Genomic DNA, 24,008 nt, shown 5'->3' on the forward strand with positions numbered 1-24,008 from the left:
GGCGCAGTGGTTCAGAGTCCGCCTGCCGATGCAGGGGACACGGGTTCGTGCCCCGGTCTGGGAAGATTCCACATGCCGCAGAGCGGCTAGGCCCGTGAGCCATGGCCGCTGAGCCTGCATGTCTGGAGCCTGTGCTCCGTAACGGGAGAGACCCGCGTACCGCAAAAAAAAAAAAAAAAGTTAAGTAGAAGCAAAGGAGGAACGCTAAGCTATATATACAGTGTAACTACATTAACATATATATATGACCATTAATACAATGTGTATTGAACAGTTGCATGGAAATACTGATATAACCCTGGATGCTGTTGAAGAGTCTGAGGTCTGGCTTCAGACTGCCTGGGTGGGTCTGAATCCCACATCTACCTCTTACTCCCTCTGGGTGGCCTCCTGCAAATTACTTAACCTCTCTGTGCCCCGTCTCTCATCTATAAAATGTGGGTAGTAATATTACTCATCTCCTGAAGTGACTGAAAGGGTTAAATAAGTTGATCCATGCAAACACTTAGCATAGTGCTGGGCACCTAAAAAATACTGCACATATAAATATGGCAAATCCTACGTTTATAGTTGTTATAACTGAATGGTGTCATCATATGCATTTTAATTTTTTTCAAATTGTCTACAAGGACTTCCTTTGGTTGTTTTGCATGTTATACTCAGAAAAAAACGTATAATTTTTTTTAAAAGCCTGGGTCTTCAGCATTCCACGAATGCCGAAATACTCTGAAAGCAAAAAAGTACACCCCTTACAAACTTCCTTTTGAGATGCACCCTCACTGGGAGAACCCTCTGTCCCCCCAGCAGAAAACAAGTTCCTTATTTCCATAAGCTGATAACACAGGGAACTTGGGCGCAAGAATTCAGTTTAAAAAAAATCCTTAAATAACAAATAGGAGGTATTTGGCGTTATGAAAGCAAGAAGCAATAAATGTAAATAACTCCCAGGTGAATTATCTCTTCAAGTCCTTAAGGTGTTGTGAGATTCGGGAATATGTTATATTGCATTATAATTTATCATTGGATCTAGAAGTCTGTTCTGTAATAAGTCTAGGAACAGGGGTAGGAATTAATCCTCCATTCGCACCTCATTACGTTGCTGGGAATATCACTGAACTGGACTCCACATGAGACAGACTTTCGTGTAAGGGGGCCAGACATAGTAATCTAATGCAAGTACTTTCTGACACAGGGAAATGCTAAGGTAGAAAGCTAATTTATTCAATATAATGCAGTTCTCTGGCTAAATTTCCCCAGGCTTCAGATGAAGGTAATGAAGCAGAGGTTTATCTGTGTTTCTTCCAAGATGATTGATGAACAAATCAGCTGCAAGTAAGTGGGAAAACAATTGGGAGAAAAGCTGAATATGTTTCCTCCAGCACTGAGTCTGTCATGGCTCTGTAACTCCTTCTGTTCAGAAATTCAATGTATAGAAGAAAAGGCTAGGCAACTAGTCCTGGCAACCTGTCACTCTTCTGGTAAATGGTGGTCAAACATTTCCTTCTAAGTAGTTAAATCCCTTCTCCCACTAGGGCCTTAGAAGCCTGAGAATGTTAAACAGTAGCTGTGTGACTTTGAGCTTGTTTCTTGACCTCTCTGAAGTTCATTTTCATCTGTCCAGTAAGAATACTTACCTTGCAGTAATTTTGTGAGGACTCCAGACAATTCATTTAAAGTGCTTATATTAGAACCTGACACCTAATGAGTACACAGTAGCTGTCTGTATAATTCCTGGGATTCTGATTTCAAGAGCCTTGGAAGGGTCTCTAGGTCACCTGCTCCCCCAACTAATTTGCTCATGTTTGAACCCCTTTAGGTGGAGAATTGGCTTTTATTCCACTATCATAGGTCAGGCTTAACCACAAATATCTAGGAGGGGTAGCAATTTACTTAAATTTACGCTAAGGTAGAAATGATCATATCAGAGTCTGACAGATTCTGAAGGGCTAGAAGGGAGACAGAAAACGTAATGACTCATTAAGCATTTTTTTTAGCAACAACTACGTGCTGGGTTTGCACTGGTCCTAGGAGACGGAGGCCAGAAAAGGCTCTGGACGTTGAACGTTTTCTTCTCTCTCCTGGCTCACTCCTGCTTCTCATCCTTCCTGCCTTCCTGGCTTGGTGCACTTCTTAGGTAACGTAGGCACTCAGATTCTGCAGTACAGACTCCAACACTTCAACTCCTACAGCAGAATCCTCCCTAGAACGTGACAGTCTTAGCCCCATGCTCAGATGTAAGACACTGCTATTTCTTTGTTTTAATCAAACTCAGTTTAAATCAGTTTCCAAGCCTGACCCCCTCCAGGCCGGGTAGAACTTCCATCTCCGTCACCATTGAGCGTTTACCTCTCTGGGAGTCACATTAGAATCCAGGAGATTTTCGTGGTACCCGGGAGATAGAGAAAGGGCCCCCACGGCCCCCACCAACCTCCTCATGGGCCATGCTGGCAGCAGTCCCTCCCACTCTCGAAAGCGCTCAGCTTCTGTGGGAACACAACTCCTATGAAATTGGAGAGCCTGGGTGTCTTCATTCCGGCCACCCCGTTGATGTTTGGCTGCCCTGGGAGGTACTGCCGCTCTGCAATGTAAGCATCCCGACGTTTCTCACCCTCCGACTCTGGTCTCTTCTTGAGTCCAGACGGCTTCTTCTATCCCAGGGCTCTGCAAACATTTTCTGCAAAGGGCCAGATAGTAGATACTTCAGGCTTCACAGGCCATGCCGTCTCGGTCACAGCCACTCAGCTCTGTTGTAGCACTAAAGCAGCCCTAGACAAGGCATAAATGGACGAAGGGGCCTTCAGCCCCATGACCCTTTACTTATGGACTCTCAAATTTCATTTTCACAAAATGTTCATATGTCACAACATTTTATTCTTCATTTGATTTTTTAGAACTGGATTTTGAGAAACCATTCTTAGTGTTCAGGACACTGAAAAGAAACAGTGGGGCCAGCTTTGCACACGACAAGTAACTGGCCAATCCCTGCTCCGGCCTCTTGTCCTCAAAGAAACTTAACATAATCTCTTCAGTGAGTGTGGACTTTTGGAAAACAAAAGGCATTTATTGATTCATTCATTTGTTTAGCAAAGCTTTGTAGGGTGACCAGCCATCCCAGATTGCCTGGAACTCAGGAGGTTCTCAGGATGTGGCATTTTCAGAACTACAACTTGGAAAATTCTGGGCCAACTAGGACAGTTGATCACCCAACCTATTAAATGCCAGGCAGTGACGTTTCCAGAGCGCAGAAAACAAAGTCTTTGTCTTTCTGAGGCTGGGATGCTCTTCAGGAAGACAGGTGCCTTCGCCCACAACTCCTGTTCTTGCCTTTGTGTCCACACTGTCCCCCATCCCAGGGCAGAGGATGCAAAAAGGCCTGTGAAAGGAGACCAAGGGAAAATGCTTGGGGAAAAAGCCCAAATTATCAATTCAACAGATTTTCCTAAACACAGAGAAGTAGATAGTGTTGAAAAACAAAATTCAACTGAGTAAATTTTCAGGATCTCGTTGACTTTATTCAGTGATTCATAAGTCAAGCAGCATCCAATCTAGTAGAGAGAAAGGCAAGAGATTTTACAGGCAGAAGGGAGCGGGAACAGGGAAGTTATACTAGGCAGAAAGTAGATGGGTTATGGCAAGGTTATTTTCCCTTAGGGGATGGTAGGAGTCTATCAGGCACATGACCTAACTGAAGCTGAACGGGCAATTCCTGATTGGCTGGTTTAAGATTCCATTTCTGAGAGAGCCGAAACGGAATTAAGTCTTGATTTGGTGAGTGGGGACTCAGCACAAGTAACTCCATTTTGGGCCTCTTGTCTTTAACAGTAGTGTTGGTTCCAAGGCTCAAAGAAATAATGGAAAGAGTAGACAGGGGAAAGTTCTCTCTAATGCAATGTGAGTGAACCAACACCTAACCACACCCCTACCCATGTTGCAGGACGAAACCCAGGTTGGGCCATCTAGGCCTAGGAAGCCAAGCAAGGCCTCCCAGAGTGGCTCAAACCTCTTTCACACCTAGAGACTCCTCTTGTACTGGAAAATGGAAACATCCCAAAACCACATTATAAAAATTGTGGGCTATCTTACTTGTTCAATCCTATTGGTCCAACCCTGTGCTGTATTTAGACACTCAATTGGACTTCATGAGAAAAGTCTAAACTTGAGGCCCTTTGGAAATGTGAGGTCCAGGCAAAAAAGCTCTCTTCTTCTCCCTCACTCACACCCCCAAACCCATTTTCCTCCATGATAGGGTTTGGTAAAGTAATACAGCCTCACCGGAGCCCCTGTGAGGCTGTTCAGGGCCTTTATTTAATTAGGAGGGTTTCCCACTCTGGGACCACATGCCAGAGTGGTGAGTGTTGCACACACTGGATCTCCCTATTGGGCCCCCTTTGTCAGGCAGCTTTGTGCAATATACAACCTGTGCTACCACACAAAGCCACCCTGAGACAACTGTCTGACGCTTCAGGAAAGAAATCAGACCATTTGTCTGAAGTTGAAGGGATAAAAGACAGGGTGAATCAGTTGCACCAGACATCTTCGGCCCCATCGTGCCGTGCATTCAAGGTAACTGGGATCCAAACTACTTGTCTCTGACTCCAGAGCAGTAACTTGCTCCTTAAGGAAGTTATTTCTGTCTTCCAATCACTTGTGTTTTTGACAACTGGCTGTTTCTTGCCTATTGTGTCTCCCTGTAGTTCTACTTGCAGAATGTGCCCGCAAAGGATGGGCTGAATCATGGGCTGCGAAAGCTTTGAAAGCCAGCCAGGTGGAAACTTGAAGACAAAAGGTCTTCAAGCAGATATTATTTGCAGTCTTGGGTTAAGCAGCTGCTGGGGGTAGGGGAGGACAATAAGAAGTGCACCCTAAATTAAGCTTCAAAGGGGGGGGCTTCTTTAGCTTGGTGGGGGGCGGGGTGGGAAAGGAGGCCCTAGGACAAGGGCTTTTATACATCCGCCACTCCCCTCCCCGAGCTGAGAATTGTTAATCAGGTACGGGTGGTAAAGTCCCCTAAATGCATGGCCTGACAACACTGCCTAACAGCTGGTAGTCAGGTTGCCATGTCAACAGGAAGAGACCCTATTGGGGTTTTTATTTACTCATTACCAAGTTCTCTAAGTAGCTCCTAGCTATGGGAGAAGCTAAGAAAGCTGATCTCTGACTCGCAGGCTGTTTTCCTAGGCAATGGAATTATTTTGACCCCAGTGGGGAAGACTGGGGTCCTGCAAAGGCACCCAGAGTATGGGAAGGAGGGGTGGGAGAGTGAGAGGGATGGAGCCTTCCCATGAAGCCTCCTGTTTTACTGACAGGGAGATTCACATTTATGGGGTGTCTATCATGTGACTGAAATTCTGCTAGAAGCTACACAGATTAGATTTTATTTCATTCTCACAGCTGTCATATAGGATTGCTATTAGTGTTCCCATTTTACAGATGAGTAAAGAGAGGCTAAAGGGCCAAACAGCAGAGCAATGTTTCACTGAGGACAGGTCGACAAGATGGACTATTATGCAGCCATGTAAAAATCATCTTTTCGAAGATACTTCTTGACACATTCTCAAAAGTACACAATATAGCATGTCCATATGATAAAATATACATGATGAACAAATATCCATAGGAAAAAAATTACGGATAATACTATTGTGGAAATCACCAAAAACCACCCAACTGAGAGCAGGCAAAGACTATGTATTCAGAGCTTGCTACACAAGGGGGTTGGCCACCATCACTTGCATGTGGCAGAGACTGAAAGGCAGGCAGAGGAATGAAAAAGGTTTGCAGTAGAAAAAAGGAGAGGCTTCAGGCGTGACCAGATAGGAGGCTGTTGGCATGGGGAAGGTGGAGAAGGGCTGTCTAGGAGCAGGGCGTCCTGTGTGATTTGTTAAGAGAGCATATCTGGCTTTCTCTGATTGGTCCTAAGATCCAACTGTATGCTGCCTACAAGAGATGCACTTTAAATATAAAGACAAATAGGTTAAAATAGATGGGAAAATCTATACCATGCTAACAATAGCATAAAAAGGCTAGAGTAACCATATTAATAAAAGATGAAAAAGACTTCAAGATAAAGAATATTACCAAAGATAAAGAGGTATGCTTCATAATGATCAAAGGAATTTGATTTATTCAATTCATCAGGAAGACGTAATAATCATAAATATGTTAACACCAGAACTTCATAATAAATGAAGCAAAAAGAATGCCAGATTCCCTGCATGTACCTCGCTGTGAGCTGAGTATATTTCCCTACACCTTAACTTTGGCCATATGACTTGCTTTGCCCAATGGCATGAAGGGGGAAGAGGCAATGTGCCAATTCCAACCCCAGACGTGAAGAGGCATAGCAGACTTCTGCTTACTTTCTTGTGTGTCAGGAGAGGTAAGTGCCCCAGCCGGCCCACTGGTCCTAATATGATGACAGACACATAATGAAGAATTACCTGACTGACCAGCAGACTTGCAGCTTAGACCCACCCAGCCTAACCCAGAATTAGGGAGTATTATGAACAACTTTACATCAACAATTACGGCAACTAGATTTAGGGACAACCCCCTCCAAAAGATAACAAATTCCTATTTTCTAGGACATTGAAACTGTCTACTGCAAAGAGGGATGTTTATGGAGAACACTAAGAGGCATCACCAAGGTTTCTCAGAACAATGTTTTTATATATGAATCCCAGTTCAGGAGACCCTCTAAATTGGCCACACTGTGCTGGCTCAGGAAAAGTGAGAAAAAGGAGGGACTATAAACAAGTTTCCAAGTCAGTGAGGTGCTTCTTTTCTTTCCGAAAATTAAATACAGCTGCAGGAGTCCCTTCATTATAAGTGGGGTGATCCGTGACAATCCATCCATAAAGTGCAATCATCCAACCTCTAGATAACATATTTGGATGATGGTGCAAGGTTCTGATAACATATACAAAAAGGTCAGAGTGCCATGGAACTTACAGTATTCATGAGAAGTTGTATTAATTGTGTTTATTTTGCAACAATAAGAATACAGTCTATTGACTGCATTGCTACTACATATCAAGAGTGATGCTAAAACATTTTCTAAACATTGGCTTGAAAGAAACCCTATGAAGTTGATGTCATAACTCCATTTTATAAGCCAGGACACTTAGGGTAATATGTCCAAAGTCACATCATGATTTAGGCCAGGTCTGATGAGCATCAACGGCCAGATAACATCTCAGTGGTTAGAACACAGAGTCTGCAGCCAGCACCGGAACTGAATTCCAGCCCCACCCTTTCGTAGCATGGGGGAATCTCGGGCAAGTTACTTAATGTGTCAGCGCTTCATTTTCTTTATGTAAATGGAAATAAGAATGGACCCCGTTTGGGCCCAGGCTGGCCGAGGCTGTCTGCCTTGGCAGGGGAGGGTTCTTTTTTCCCTTTGGGTTCAGGGAGGCAAATAATGAAACCGGAGCTGAGATCGACACAGCACAAGCTTTATTCAGTGGCCAAAGAATGGAGAAGTGGGAACTAAGTTCACAGATCACCTTCTCACCACGTGGGGAGAGGGATTTAATTTTAAAGAGTGAAAACAAAGGGAGGAGGAGTGAGGCTAATGATGGGGAGACATACGCATTCGTCTACTGGAGAAGGGCCGGGGCTTTTCTCTAGGGCGTGGGGTGCCACCCCCTTTTTATCCTCTTTTGATCCTTAATGTCTGGTCAGGGCCGCCGGTAGGTGTGTCATTTAACATGCTAATATAGTAAGATCAGCATAAATGAGACTCTGTTGGAGCGTTGTCCTTACCATCTTGGTCCCAGCTGGTTCCATCTGGGTTTTTTGTTTGTAGCTTCCTTTCTTATCTCTGGACCCTTTAACTTAAAGATTTATGTTAACTCCTGCTAAAGGTGGGGTTTGGTGGGTTTTGAGCCAAGACCTGGAGCAGCTCTGGCAACACACCTCCCCTTCAGATTCAAAAGGTAATTTAGATAAAATGTTGATGAAACAGGGTGAGACTTGAGCTAGAGTTTCATCTTGATTTGTGTTCCCCAGAAACAGACCCTGCGACAGAGATTTGAGTGCAAGTAGTTGAGGCGGGAAGTAGTCCCACGAATGTGGGTGCGGGAGTCGGGGAAGTGAGACAGGGAACGGGAGGCAGCCAGTGAGGGGGGTGTTATGAAGCAGATCTCACTGTGGACAGGGGAGCTCAGAGCTGCTGGGGAACCACAGGACACTGTCACATGTGCCTTGGTCATCCCAGCTGCGCGGTGAGGAAGCTGGAGTGTTCACCCACAGGCTCCCTGCCCAGCACTGATTGAGAACCGCTCCTGAGAGCATTAGCTTGACGGTGCTGTTGGCTTGCTCAGGGCCAGTCGTGCTCCTACAGCCAGGAAAAAACCGTCAAGCAGAGACTGCAGACACTCCTAGTCAGGATCTTTCTGTGTGTAGAGATGAGTGTGGAGGGGGGCAGGTACCAAGAGCATCCCCTCCAACTTTGAATGAAGAACAAGATTCTGATCTAAAAAAGAGTGGAAACACGTATATTGTAGAACTGATTCACTTTGCTGTACACCTGAAACTAACGCAACATTGTAAATCAACTAGACTCCAATTAAAAAGGAACAGGATTCTGATACACAGGAAGAAGCAAAGAAGAGAGACTGGTTTTTCTTTTCTTTCATTAGGAGTTCAGAATATCTAGATAAACCCCGAGTCTATTTCATGTTTGAGCCAATACATTTCCTTGCTGAATATTTTTAATCAGGAGGCCTTTTCCTAGACCCCAGAGCAGAATGATCTGGTGAAGAAAAGCTGGTGATGCCTCCAGTTCACCCTTAGGTTCTTCCCTCGAGGTAAAGTCAGGCAACCTGTGTTCAAATCCCCAGTGCACCCCAGACTAACCCTGGCCTAGTCACACATCCCACCAAGCCTCTGTTTCCTTATCTGTGAAATGGTAATGATGTCTGCACACCTTCTGCCTGTGAAACTGTGGGTAATGATTACTCATCCATTTCACCTGCCTTGACTAATCAAGGTCATTTTAAGAGTTGCATGTCCTCCAGGCTGCACGGAGCCTAAACAATAAGATGTTTGCCTGAGTTGTTTTCCAGAAACTTGGAGTCAGCTGTGTCTAGTTCTAGCTGCGCTGGTTAAGACTGAATAGGAGCACTGACCCGCCAACTGGGCATGCACCTGTGTCCACTCCGTGACCTTTTGACATCAGAGGGCTAAAAGCTCCACCCTCAGATCGTGCTAAGCCCCATCCATTGCCCGTGCGGAGCCCTGTAGCCTAGTTACACCTGCGCAGAAGGAAGATTCCTGCACCTGATTCCAATCACCTTTCCCCACGCCCCGCATGTTCCCCATGCCTCAGCCCGCCCTGCTGCTTTGTTCTTCATCCTATAAATACAACCCTCCCCCCACCCCTACCCCCTGACTTCGTGGGTGTGTGTGTGTGAGGTTTGTTCTGTGGTCTCCACAGTTGGTCGCCTTGCAAAAAACCTCTCTTTGCTACAAACCTCTGCGTCTCAGCGTTTTGGCTTGCTGAGCGTCAGGCATAAACGAACCTGGTTCAGTAGGACCTCCCTCTGAGTGCAGCATTTTTTCATAAGGCCCTATGTGTGCCACACATCCTGTGGTACAGCTAGGAACTGAAAGATAATGGAGGTAAGGCCCTAGTTTGCAAAGATCTTACTATCTAACAGAGACGACAAGTAAGCCAGGGATTATAATACAATGGAAGTGGCGTTCTAGCAAAGGTGATCGCCTAAGGCTAAGAGAACAACAGAAAGAAATGGGGTGGGAGAGAAAGAGCCAGTCTGAAGGAGGTGACACAAGCTTGATCTTCGTGGTGGTCATGCAAACGACCCTTGCAGACACACCTCCGCTACAGGGAGGGTAGCTGACTGAGGGCTGCAGCTGCTGCTACTCTGAACTCCATCCCAGCACCAAGGCCACACTCCACGGGCTGACTTTGGCTCAAGGACTCCTCAGTGGCCATCCAGATGCTTCTATTCAGCCTTCTCTCCTTGTCTCCTTGCTTTCCAGTCAGACGGCTTTCCCAGCCTTTTCCAGCTCCCTCCCAAACTCTTTTCATTCAGGTATTTCTCCTTAAAAAACAATTTCTTCAGTGTTTAATTCTATCTTAGCATCTGCTTCTTGGAGGAGCCAGACTCATTGTCTGAAAGGAAAATAGGAGTAAGTTGGCAAAGAAAGTCAGAGGAAACGGTGGGAGCACAGGCAAGGAGGCAGAAGGAGCTCCAAGTACAACAAATGGAGCCGCATACAGTACCTGACCGGGAAGGAAGGAAGGGCGTGGAGTGGGAAATGTGTTCCCGAGCTAAATGGTACATTAGATGGGGAAAGTGATCAGGGTCAGATCATCAAGGACCTGTTAGGGCAGCGGTCCCCTTTTTGGCATCAGGGACTGGTTTCGTGGAAGACGATGTTTCCACAGACCGGGGTCGGGGCCGGAATGGCTCCGGCGGTAATACGAGTGATGGGGGGCGATGGAGAGCGGCAGACGAAGCTTCACTCACTCGCCGGCTGCTCACCTCCTGCTGTGCAGCCGGTCCGAGGCCCAGGGCTGGGGACCCCTGTGTTAGGGGATTCAGAACCTGTCCAGGTACAATGCGGGGGACGGACTGTCGAGTTGTAGGAAAGGGTAACAAAATCAGGTCTGCGTTGCCCACAGGCAGCAAGGAAGATGGACTGGTGGAGAGCAGGACTGGAAGGTCAGAGAGAAGACGCTGCACTGATTCAGGTGAGCAATCACGAGGGCCTCACCTGGGGAGGGTAAAGTGATGGAGAAGAGAGAAAAGATAGAGGCAAGTGATATGCACGAGGTGACATTGTTACAACTTGATATTCTTGGACTCTGGTGAATATGGAGTGTGGCTGAAAGTAAGGAGCTGAGGGAAATACCCAGGTTTCTAGTGGAAGCAGCCTATTATGTAGAACCCTAACAGTTCACTGGAAACAAACTGGCCAAGAAGCACACACCTGCGTTCATTAAGCTGCATGACGTTCATAACTTGTAATTCACGTGACATTTATTTTATTATTATTTTTGTGCGTGTGGTATGCGGGCCTCTCACTGTTGCGGCCTCTCCCGTTGCGGAGCACAGGCTCTGGAAGCGCAGGCTCAGCGGCCATGGCTCATGGGCCCAGCCGCTCCGCGGCACGTGGGATCTTCCCGGACCGGGGCACGAACCCATGTCCCCTGCATCGGCAGGCGGACTCTCAACCACTGCGCCACCAGGGAAGCCCAACGTGTGTATTTTATACCTAGAGCACAACCCAATTTGGACCAGCCACATATCAAGTGTTAAATAGCCACGTGTGTCTCGTGGCTATCACAGTGGACAGCTCAGCTTTTTTTTTTTTTAATTAATTTATTTATTTTTGGCTTCTTTGGGTCTTCGTTGCAGTGCATGGGCTTTCTCTAGTTGTGGCGAGCGGGGGCTACTCTTCGTTGCGGTGCATGGGCTTCTTCTTATGGTGTTTTCTCGTTGCAGAGCACGGGCTCTAGGCGCGCGGGCTTCAGTAGCTGTGGCTCGAAGGCTCTAGAGCACAGGCTCAGTAGTTATGGTGCACGGGCTTAGTTGCTCCGTGGCATGTGGGATCTTCCCAGATCAGGGCTCGAACCCCTGTCCCCTGCATTGGCAGGTGGATTCTTAACCAGTGTGCCACCAGGGAAGCCCCTGGACAGCTCGGCTTGAAGCAGTAATCTCCCTGAGGGCACGGAACACAACAGCTTTACTGCTCTATCCACAGCACCAGACTCTGCATGGCTCACAGTAAAAGCCAAATAAGTATTTGGTGTTTAAAAAAAAAAAAAAAAAAAAGGAATACTTGTACAGAAGAAGAAATGCAAGCCCAGAGGGAGGAAGTGATTGGCCCCAAGGTCACAGGATTAATTAATAGCAAACCACTGCTAGCCTCCAACTGAAGCCATACAGCCTCAGTGCCTCGCGGAAACTGTAGGCATCACTGAGGCCAATCTTCCCCTCTAGGTACATGTATGCTCCCCAAGGTCAGCCCAAAGCATTTTTCTCTAAAACTTGACCTTGAAAGGCAGGAAACATTTTGTGAGAAAACTTTACTTTCTATTCCCTTGTAAATCCTACAGATAAGTCTCATGTAAGCGGCATTAATGTGCGAGGCACTGACTGCTGGAGATGGTATTTTGAAGTCCTCTGTACAGCTATTATATGATCAGTGGAGGTTTCCTTCCGGATTCAGCCTTCAATTTCTCCAGGCAAAGCTGCGAAGTGAGTCAGAGTTAGCACTCCATCCCCAGGCTGGTTGTGGAGGTTAGGACCTGTGGGCGTGAGTGAGACATGGCACAGAACACGGTCAGCATAGCTCACCTCACCTTTATTTATCCTAACCTTTATTTCTCCCCTCCAAAAATCAGAATCAGGGTCGTCATAAGACAAATCTCCCTCCCTCAGAAGATTTCATTGTAAATGAAGGGAGAGTAATCACCGAAAAAAAGAGTGGAGATGCAGAAAATACAGGCTCAACCTATATAAGTAGAACAAAGAGAGTTACATGATATCACAATATGATCCTATTTTCATTATAAAATTCACACTTCACCTATTTACGTTATAAGAAAGAGCGCCAGAAGATTATTTTTCAAAATACTATAGTTATCGTTAGGTAGTAAAAGTATGAATGATTTTTATTTTCTCTACTCTTGGGTGATCTACCGTTTTGAATTTTCTTCAGGGGGTATGTATTTGTGTAAGAATGAAACAAGTGAAAATCTAGAATAAATAAGTTTATGCACACATATATACATTCATCTATGATCCCAAATGTTCCAACAATATTTAGGTGCTAATTATTTTTGAAGTTTCCCATGAAACCCAGTTTTTAGCTTTTAAGTAAACGACTTTGCCCCTCTCGTGCTCACGTTAGGCCTAGAGACAGAAAGCCAGCTCTCAGTGCGTAGGAACTCTCAGGACCTTAGGAACGTCGCCTCCCTCAGGGTGCAGACAAACCAGCGCATACCTACGGGCTGCCTGGGGGTGAGAGGCCTTTTCAAGGACCCGGGTATGGGGGTCGTAGGCTGGCTCTGAGATCTGGAACAGCTATCAGCAAGCCTGCGAGTCGGGAATTCAAGCTCGTGAACTAGGAACCAGGGGAGTCTCCCACCTTTCTTCTGATTTGGTGATGATTAATTCAAAGAGCCACTGCCCCCTCTCTGCTGAGAGAAGAGCTCAGGTTGGAGATCAAGGCCCACAGAGAAGGAGTGGGGTTTTTTGTTTGTTTGTTTATTTATTTATTTATTTATTTTTGGCTGTGTTGGGTCTTCGTTGCTGCGCTTTCTCTAGTTGCGGCGAGTGGGGGCTGCTCTTCATTGTGGTGCACAGGCTTCTCACTGTGGTGGCTTCTCTTGTTGCAGAGCACGGACTCTAGACACGCGGGCTCAGTAGTTGTGGCTCACGGGCTCTAGAGGGCAGGCTCAGTAGCTGTGGTGCACAGGCTTAGTTGCTCTGCGGCATGTGGGAGCCTCCCGGACCAGGGCTCGAATCCATGTACCCTGCATTGGCAGGCGGACTTTTAACCACTGCGCCACCAGGGAAGCCCAGAGAAGGAGTGTTTTGAAACATGCTCAGGGTTTCATGTCCCTTACCTGGAGACTACCTCCCCAGACAGAACTCTGAGACCAGTGGTTCTCAAGCAGGTAGATTGTGCCCCCTAGGAGCCATTTGACAATGTCTGAAGACACTGAGTTGTCACCACCACTGGTGGGAGGTGGGTATTGCTGACATTTAGTGGGTGAAGCCAGGGATGCTGCTAAACATCCTACAATGCACAGGAAAGCCCCCAACGACGAAGAATTACCCAGCCCCTAATGTCAATGGTGCCACAATTGAGAAACCCTCTCTTAGACAACCAAGGACATTATTTGCATGGTTTGAAGGAAGGCATGAGTCTTTGCTGCAATGCGTCAAAGCAGCAAAACTGGCTGTATGCTCTGTGGCCTGCAGGCCAAAGAAGGATTTGGGCTTGTCTACTTTTAGGAATTATTGGAATGGTCTGAGTATCTTGATTGTATCACTATCGGTGAGCACTGGCCTTAGGAAGGACAGGCATGGAAAATGGACTTAATTCCACATGCCAGCCCCAGTCTAGTGGCAGGGGCTGCCATGTTGGGTTCTCCGGAGGCAGACCCTGAAACCTTGGGAGTCTGGAGTATGAGGTGTTTATTAAGGATCAACACCTAAAGAGAAGGGGAGAGAAGCAGTATTGGGTACAGGGAGAAAACAAAGCACAAAGCAAGGCTGACAAAGCATCAGCCAACTTCAGGTTGTAGACGAGCAGGACTCTGGAGCTGGCATTTTCCATTAGAGTTGTTCAACAGTGCCCTGGAATGGCTGGGCCTTTATGACCACCGTTCCCCACACCCCATGCCCCCGCCTCACCCACCTACCCGGCTCAGGCACTAGGTGAAGGCTGCCCTGGGAAGCCTTCCAGGCAGGGGACACTGCAGCTGAAGCTGACCTCAGAGATGCTAACAGCTAGAGCGTCTGCTGACCATACTCCTTGCAGCTGAACAGCAAATATTTCCTTGAAAGGGAATCTGGATGCCGCAACTCCGTGTCTGCTGCAGGGTGCGTACACACTCAACAAAAAGGCGGTGCTGCAATCCATTAGCAATGTCTGTCATGGTCCATGTGCAGAACAGCAGCATCTGTGCCAGATATTGGGCAACCCTGCATTAGTAACAGGGGCAATGGGTAAGGCCTATAATTGCAATATCTTGATGATAGCCCAAAATAGACTGAATCTGGAAGAAAACCCAAAAGCATACCAGTCAAAAGGGGAATGCAGCCTGCCTGCCATGTGGTTAACTATCAATTTGCCCAGATTGAAAATGGAAACATTCCTCTGGTTTCTGATAAGCAGGCTCACCGTCCTTCGTTTATTCCATATTCACTTGCTAAGTACCCACTATGTGCCATGCATGGGGCTTGATGCTGGAGCACAACAGTGGAGAGCAAGCCATAAGTAATGGATAATTTTAACCCCTACGTCATCAGGCTTTGCACTTCTTGCCTGCTGGATTTGGCTTTTACCCAGTTAATTGTTTGTGCCATCAGCCCACGGGTTTCTTCAGTCTCTACAGCCTGAGCTAGGAGAGCCCAGAACTATAATGACAGAGCCTTTGGGATTCTACCTGACCCTCTCCGCCAAGCCTCCACTAGCTTTTGACCTCCGAAGGCAGCCAAGAAGAAGGTTTATTGCCATAGTTATGTTAGTTCTTGGACTAGATGAAAACAACCCAGTTTTGTCTGGGAAGGAGCGAGTGAATGTGCTGTTAGGGAAGAGTTTGAGGATCCAGTATATTGTGTGATGATCTAGAAAGCTCGCAAAGCTAAGAACAGTCACAGTACTACTGGCTAGTAATTATTATTATAATAAATACAATTGAGGACTTTTCTCAAGCACTGTGCATTAGATATTTTATTGATCATTTAATATAAATTGAATAGAGACTTTCATATTGACTTATTCTAAAAGGATGAGTGAGAGAGAACTCAACTAATAATCTTTGTCCTTGAGCCTTACCTACAATCAGGCAGGTTGGTGAATGTTAAGATACCTCGTAACATTAAATAGGAGCTGTTTAAATCTAACGTTATTTTTCACTACAATAAACACAAATTTGTTTTCGATCCAATGGAGAGTCTGGACTGGCCCCGTAACCATGTGTACTAGTAAGCAATGTTTGCAGTACATCAAGAACACAATAAAAGTGCCAATTTTTCCTATTTAAAGACTTCCAGAGAGTTAAGATGATGAGCTAACAAAATGAGATGCCGTTAGAGCTAACGAAATGAGATGCCGTTAATTACATTCTTAGGTAATTTTAATACAAAAGGGATCGTTTTGCTTTTTCCAACTGAAGGTAGATCATTTATTACAGATGAAGAGTGTAATTTTGGAGCTGGATAGAATTTAAGGTAACAATGATAAGTGGAAACTATTATGCAGATGTTCCGATCCATAGCAGCTTGTTTACCAGCCCGTGAAAATATGCCCGTTTCATCCAAGGGGGTGTCTTAAGGAGGGAAGAGCTCATGTTTTTGAATTGTTGAGTTTAGATTTCACGCTGTCAACTAGATTTCTTGTTTGCTTCAACAAAATATTTCTAATAATTATTGTTATCCCACAAAGGAAATAGCTGTCTGGTAGGTAGTGAGCACCCCGTCATGAAGATGGTTAAGCCAGACCCAGGACCAAGAATGGAAATACTGTAGGGAAAACTTTTCTCAGTTAGTCTCTCAGATAAGGATTTGACTGGGAGTATTTCATAAGTTATTTATTTAATAAGTGTTGGGCCCGTCTCTTGGGCCAGGGGCTATGGAATGGAACTTTGGGTAGGACACAGCCTCCTATCTTCAAGCAAAATACAGTCCAGTATTTTTAACTCTGAGGTTCTACAACTTCTCTTAGTGCAAGTTATATCAGATCTCTTTTTTCCACCTGTTAAATATTTTCTTTGGTCTCCGTTTTTTTTTGTTTTTGTTTTTTAGCAACACTTACTTGTTGACTCCTTTTGAAATAGAGAGAAATATAAAAGCCAGCATCCCACCTCCTTTCTGGTATCAGTTAGCTGTTGCTATGTAACCAACCAGTGGCTTTGAACAAGTCTCATTTATTGTTGTAGTTCACACGCTTGAGGGTCAGCTAAAGGTTAGGTTATCTATGCTGGCCATAGCTGGGCACTTGTGCTCACTTGAGCTGGACTCATGCATCTGTAGATTGGCTGGGGTTCTTGCTTCAGGCTGGGCTCGACTGGGTGGGGCAGCTCCAGGTGGTGTGTAGATAAGGCATGGAGGAAGTGATTGAAAGTCTGCCAAGATTTTCTCCCCTTCAGACCAGAAGAGAACCACAGGACCAGCACAAGAGAGCCTCATTGCATGGACCTGAAAGGGAAGATCTCACTTTGGGAGCTCAAGCTCACTGGACACCCCCTTCTCCCACCAGAGAGAATAGGACATTAACCAGTATAGAGATGTCATGTCTCCCTGACCCCCATAGACCTGCAGAAGCACTGAGAGAGTCTGGGAGAAGGTCCTCTGTCCCTGCAACTGAGAAGCCAAGGGAAGCCCCATTGCCACGAGAGGTCTGAATGCCTGCTTCTGCTATACCATCAGCCCACCCAGGAGAAACAGCAGTGGCTCCACCACTGCCTCAGAAAAGTCCATAGCAACTCGACCTCAGCCCCAAAGCAGACAGACAAAAATGACAAGAAGCCCAAGGGGCCCAAGAGCCTATGGGAACCAGGAATCTTGAGGAATAAAATATAAAATATTCAGAACAGACCTCTACTAAAATGGACAACTTCAACAATGAGTGGTCACCTGTGAGACCCAAATTAGTGACGAACATCAAGTGAAAGAAATCTGTGAAACAGCAGAACAATAATTCAGTGTGTTAGAAATTACGAGCGGAAAAGATAGAGATTTAGCCGCTAAATCCTGGAGACCTAACAGGAGAATAATCAATGTCACAAGGAGAAAAAAAGGCAGATGGAAGAGCAACAATAATTATACAAATCAAGGAAGAAAATATACCAAGCTGTAGAAAGATCTGATCCTAGCTTCAAGGTGATTTGAAAGAAAAGCGTCGGACTTCTTATAAAACGTCACAATTAGGTATTAAAAAAAGAAATGAATGTCCTAAATTCTCAACACCAGATAAATTCTACTTACATTATTAAAAAAATAAAAATAACACATGTATAAGTTTAGAAAATTCAGTGGTTCATAAAACTATGAAAAGTAAAATACTTCCTTCACCCTCTGCATTTCCCTCCCCCAGAATTTCTCTAAAAAGATATTCACTATTTAGAGTTCCCTGTGATTTCTCACTGCCCCTTAAAGTTTATGCATATACCAACATACGTATCTATACAGATGCTGATTTTTATTTATGTATATTAATAAGGATTCTGTAGTTTGCCAAACTTTATCACTTAATGTATCTTCCATATCAATATATGCCTAATTCTTTTTAATAGCCACATCGTACATTCCATAATAAGAATATGAACTCAGTGTGATTTTCCAACTAATCCCTGATGAATGGACACTTTGATATTATCCCAGTTGTTTTTCTCTTACGCACAATGCTACCATCAGCTACCATCTAAAAAAAAACTTTTTGTAGATCTTTTGTAAGCATATCTACAGGGAAATTCCAATCAGTAAAACTACCAGGTCAGAGGCATCTGCACTTTTATTGATTAAAGGCCTTAAAACAATTTCAGCACACTGTAGGTACTCAAATATTTTTTAAATAAAGTAAAATAGTCATATTGTACACTCAAAGAGTGTATTGATTTATATACCTTATTTATATACCTCATTAAAGATTTTTTTTAATTTATTTCATTTATTTATTTTTGGCTGCATTGGGTTTTCATTGCTGCGAGCGGGCTTTCTCTAGTCATGGTGAGCAGGGCCTACTCTTCGTTGAGGTGTGCGGGCTTCTCATTGTGGTGGCTTCTCTTGTTGCGGAGCATGGGCTCTAGGCACGTGGGCTTCAATAGTTGTGACACGCAAGCTCCGTAGTTGTGACTCACGGGCTCTAGAGCGCAGGCTCAGCGGCCATGGCTCACGGGCTTAGTTGCTGCGCGGCATGTGGGATCTTCCCAGACCAGGGCTCCAACCCGTGTCCCCTGCATTGGCAAGGAGATCCTTAACCACTGCGCCACCAGGAAAATCCTAGACTTCCAAAATTATTATAGTTTGTTGAATGATAACCCCCAGAAAGATTTGTCCGCGTCCTAATCCTCAGAACCTTTGAAGATGACCTTATTTGAAAAAGACTTTCCAGATGTAAGTTGAGGATCTTGAGATGAGGAGATCAACCTGGATTATCCGGTGGGCCCTGTATCCAATAACCAATGTCCTTTATAAGAGTGAGGCAGAGGGAAATTTGACAGGCACCTAGAAGAGAAAGCGAAGTAACACCAAGTCAGAGAGGAGAGGGATGCAGCCACAAACCCAGGAAGGCCACGGCAGGCCCCAGAAGCTGGAAGAGGCAAGGAATGGATGTTTCCCTAGAGCCTCCAGAGGGAATGTGGCCCTGCCAACACTTCAATTTTAGAATTTTAGCTTCCATCACTTCTCGGCCTTTTGGCTAAGATCAAGTGTAGAATTTTAGCTTCCAGAACCGTGAGAGAATAAATCTCTATTGTTTCAAGCCACAGTTTATTGGCGATTTGTTATGGCAGCCTCAGCAAACTCATACAATCATTATTAAACTGGAGGAGAAAAGAACATCTAGAGTTTGGAGGCAAACGGATTCTGACCCAATAGAGAGGTCAGGTTCCAGAGCCGTGCCCCTGATAGCAGCCCTCTTTAGCTTCCTCCCAAACAACTCCTTTACTGTTGTCACCAGCTCAGACTTTCTTCCTTGGCCATGTCTGAAACTGAGACCCAAAACAGCTCAACAGAAGAAAGTAAACACTCAACTTACCGCTCACCAATTTTTCTTGATTTGGCACAGGCAGATTAAGTACTAATTGATCCAATCCAGACTTTGAAAAGGAAGTTTATAAAAGCTTGCTTTTTTTTTTTTTCCTCAAAAGCTCAGGTGATGGCAGATGGAGACTCACATATCTACATCCATCTTAGCATAACTGATCCAGTGAGAGCCTTGCTGGAGAGGGGAGAGCATTTTCCCGGAGAATCCTTGGTCTCTCCCCTGGTGAAGAATTATCCTGCCATCTGGAACAAGGCAGTATATTCCTTTCACAAGTTGAGAAGCTAATTATCAACCAATTCCAACATAGACTGGCTGAGAAACAGGCAGTGACCGTCTCTATTCCAAGTCACTGCTCTGTGAGCAGCCAATTTTGACTTAATGAAACTAATCTTATTTTAGTCTTAAATAGTGCTTACAGTTCAAAAAGTGCTGCCACGTGTAGAATCTCAACCGTTTTATGCTGTTTCTCACAACACAACTATGAGATAGAAATGGGGCAGGAATGACAGTATACATTTTCCAGAAGAAGAAAAGTGAATTTCTGAGAGGCGGTAGGACTTGTCCAAGCTCCAAACTTCAAATCCACTGATGTCCTCCACACCAGCACCTCCTGAGGGCCGACCCATGTGAGCTACGTACATAAAATAGGAGCCTGTTTATTTTCAGGTGCTCTCTTGTTGGGAAGTGAGGTGTTCCTGGACTGAAAAGAAATCTGTGTGTACACGTGCAAAGGGGCATAAATATCAAGGCTCATATTTATGACCATCCAAGTCCCCATTTTCCTCTGACTCAAATATATTTTAGTCCTTTGCTCATGGTCAGTTTTACTTTGAATAAGATTTGTTTTAAAAACAATTATCCCAACTGGAACTCTATTTTGGGTTAAATTTGTTTTTAAAAAATTATCCCAGCTTGAACTCTATTTTGGGTTAAGTGTGGGTTTACCCTCTACCATCAACAATCCTTCTGGTCTCTGCTATTGTGTCTTTTACAACCAAGGATGGTCATCAGAGAGCTCCTAGGTATTTAAGAACCACTTGTCTAAGTACATAGCTCTCAAGACTGGATGCCAACGTTTCTTTGGCAAGTCATTAATAAGTAAAGTTTTCAGGTGGTCATTCTCCAGAGCGCTATAAAAAGAAAATTAAAAGCAAGGTCAGGGCTTCCCTGGTGGCGCAGTGGTTCAGAGTCCGCCTGCCGATGCAGGGGACGCGGGTTCGTGCCCCAGTCCGGGAAGATCCCACATGCCGCAGAGTGGCTGGGCCCATGAACCATGGCCGCTGAGCCTGCGCTTCCGGAGCCCGTGCTCCGCAACGGGAGAGGCCACAAAAGTGAGAGGCCCGCAAAAAAAAAAAAAAAGGAAGGTCAGTGGTGCTTTTTAAAAATGCTGAGAAAAATCCTGCATTTTTTTATGACTTCCAAAACCCAAAAAAGTTCTTTTCTAAAGATAATTCCCATTTCTGCTCCATGGGTCTTAGGAGTAACAAGTAATGTGAATTAAAGGCAAGAGATCTGAATTCATATATTCAAAGATATTTATTCACCCAATATTCATGGAGTCCCCACTAGGTGTCAAGCATATGCTGGGGCTACAGCAGTGAGGAAAACAAAGTCTCCAGTCGTAACAAGCATACCTTCCACTGGGCAAAGTCAGGCAATGAACATGTGTCAACTGAGTCGCTAGTTTGCAGCAAAACATATTCAGAGACTCAAGGTTGACCATACCTGCTGCCCTCAGTCAGCACTGAACTGGAAGATTACAGAAGGCTATAAACACAAACAAAGCAGCTGGCCTCACATCTACAATTTAATTTTAGATAGCCAAGGGTAAAGTGCCTGATGATAGTGACAGACACTGAAAAAGCAATCAGAGACCCAGGAAGACACTACCGTTGCATAAGAATTTTTAAGGATGTAGACTCCTCAGAAGGATGGGCCTCTGGGATCAAGTATATGTTTGCCAAGGACCCCTCCCGGTGCCTGGGGGTTCTTCCACTTTCTTGTATCTGTTCTGCTATTATATTCATACACGTTCCCAGAGAGCAGGGGGAGAAGGACCCAAAACACAGAGAAAGTGAATTATAATGAAGTTACAAAGCATTTATTCGTCCCAGAAAGAGTTTACTGAATGTTTGCTGTATAGCCAGCCTAGTGACGAGTTGTTCATCTTCATAAGTTTTGCTTTGTTACCAAAAGAAAAATTAGAAGCAAAACTTGAAGCAGCATGTGATTTCACATGCATTAAACATTGCCCCTTTAGCACGAGAGAGCCCTTTTGTGGTGAAGGAACAGTTCTTTCTCTTGACTGTGGTTGTGGTTATATAAATCTATATAGGTGATTAAATGTCACAGAACTAAACACAGAGAATATAAAAAAATAAGTGCATGTAAAAACTGGTCAAGTCAGAGCAAAGGCTGTAGTCTAGTTAACTGTATAGTAGAAATGTCAATGTCCAGGTTTTGGTGCTGTGGTTATGAAAGATGTTGCCTTTGGGGGAAGCTAGGTGATGAGTACACAATCCTCTCTGTACCATTTTTTGCAATTTCTTTTAAGCCTATAATTATTGTAAAATCAAAAGTTTTAAAAAAAGAATACACCAAGCTATTTTTTAAATTGTCCCTAAAGTGGTGTGCCCTTTACTGTGTCTGAGTTTAATCAGTCAATCCTTCATAGAAACAATAATGAAATAAGAATAATACAAGAGCAAATAAACAGGGTAAATAGGGTCTGATATAGTAGGAAGTCAACCAATTGTTGTTTATTAGGTGACTAGGGTATAATTAATAAATAAAATAATAATAATAGTAGTTGACTTCTTTGTTATTTACTATATGTTAGACTCTGTTTTTATATATTAATTCATTTAATCCATTCAACATCCTTGTGAGATATATACATATTATGAGCCACACTTTAGAGATAAGGAAACTGGGGCACAGAAACGTTAAGTAACTTGCTAAGGCCATGCCATGTGTAAGTGGCAGACCTAGATTTGAACCCAGGGAGTCCAGCTACAGAGCTCTAACCACTAACCACCTAGGGTAGGGGGACATGCCTTCTTTCACTTTGATTGGACTCCATGAATAAAGACTCCATGAATAAAGCAATGCCTTATGCATCATATTCTGGGTTCCCCAGAACATTTGATAAATGATGGAATGTCCCAACGCAAACAGCTAACCTTATTTTTACTTTAAAACGTTTCTCTAAGTGTCATGTGACACTTCAACGTGCTGAGTCACCTCTCAAAAATCCATTAATTGAAAGATAATTCTTCTTCCAGGGCCCCTGGGCTAGGGTGAACAATGCACTTCCCTCACAGACCTGTCCCTCCGCCAAAAAATTCTATACCATTACTCAACAGTGCACATTGGAACTTGAAAACTAATTGCTGAGTCTGACACTTAATCCTGTCCACATGACTGGAGTTCAGTCCCTGTGAAAGTCATTCTGACTGTTGATGTGAGTGGACCTGATGTTTTCCTCACAATGACACACTCAGGAAACCTAATCACTACACAAGCAGCAAGCCTGGGGACTCTTACAGGAAGAGGAAATGTATACTGAATCATCAGGCCAAATGAGGACCTTAATATTCTTCAAACCTACCTCTGTCTCTTCTCTGATGACAAAACCTTAGAGTCGTTAAAAACACGTACCACGTCATCAATACAGTAGTATTCACTCTGGAGGTTTTTCAAGAGTCCTTTGTTGCTAAAATAATTTAGAGCCTCATACTTTCTCCTACTGTGATGTCCAAAGAACACACCTTGGGTAACTAACTTCATTCTAAACATCACCTCTTAATGAGAGGCAGCCTAGGTATGAGTCCAGATCTACAAACCCTGAATAACTTCACATAAGTTTCCCAAACTCTGTGCCTGAGTTTCCTCATCTGTAGAGTAGAAATGATGATAATGTTGTCTACCTTGAAGACTAAAGGCAAAGATTAACTACATCAATGTATACAATGTACCTAGAACAGGAACCGGCACAAGTGCTAGATGTATATTTGCTATTATTATAATTCTTTAATCTCATGAGAACTATTATTGTAATGATTTGACAATTTCAATTGTAATAAGTTAGAACTTAACACATCATCTCTATTACATCAAAACCTGGAGCTTTCTAGGGACTTCCCTGGTGGTCCAGTGGTTAAGACTTCGTGCTTCCACTGCAGGAGGAGGTGCAGGTTCGATCCCTGGTCAGGGAACTAAGATCCCACATGGGGCATGGTGTAGCAAAAAAAAAAAAAAAATTTTTTTAATTTAAAAAAACCCAAAAAACTGGGGCTTTCTACTTACCAGGGCCGTCACTGAACAAGGATGACACCTCCACAGTGAGGTTATATTGCTTCACAGTCTCGTGGTCTGGCTCTGTGATGGGCTCAGTCATTCCAGAGAGAGGGTGAATCCAGAATCTTGGTATAACCTGGATGCCACCATTGGTTATCTTGTACGTCACACAGTTTGGTGGGTTGTCTTCATCAATGGCTGCCACTCTTCCAACTTTGTAGAAAGCTGCCAGTAAT

General features: G+C 44.4%; 1 protein-coding gene across 1 annotated transcript in view; it reads right to left on the reverse strand.

Annotated features, from left to right (window-relative positions):
- Positions 1–12,197: 12,197 nt before the first annotated feature.
- LOC309828284 (cadherin-related family member 3-like) overlaps positions 12,198–24,008 on the reverse strand; it is a gene marked incomplete at both ends in the record, with an annotated part of 39,373 nt that continues 27,562 nt past the window's right edge. Inside the window, 2 exon segments of the mRNA XM_082663532.1 lie at positions 12,198–12,280; positions 23,782–23,997. Of these exon segments, the coding sequence (XP_082519658.1) occupies positions 12,198–12,280; positions 23,782–23,997 (299 nt within the window).

This window comes from Grampus griseus (assembly GCF_964374135.1).
Source record: "Grampus griseus genome assembly, chromosome: 10".
Lineage (NCBI taxonomy): Eukaryota > Metazoa > Chordata > Mammalia > Artiodactyla > Delphinidae > Grampus > Grampus griseus.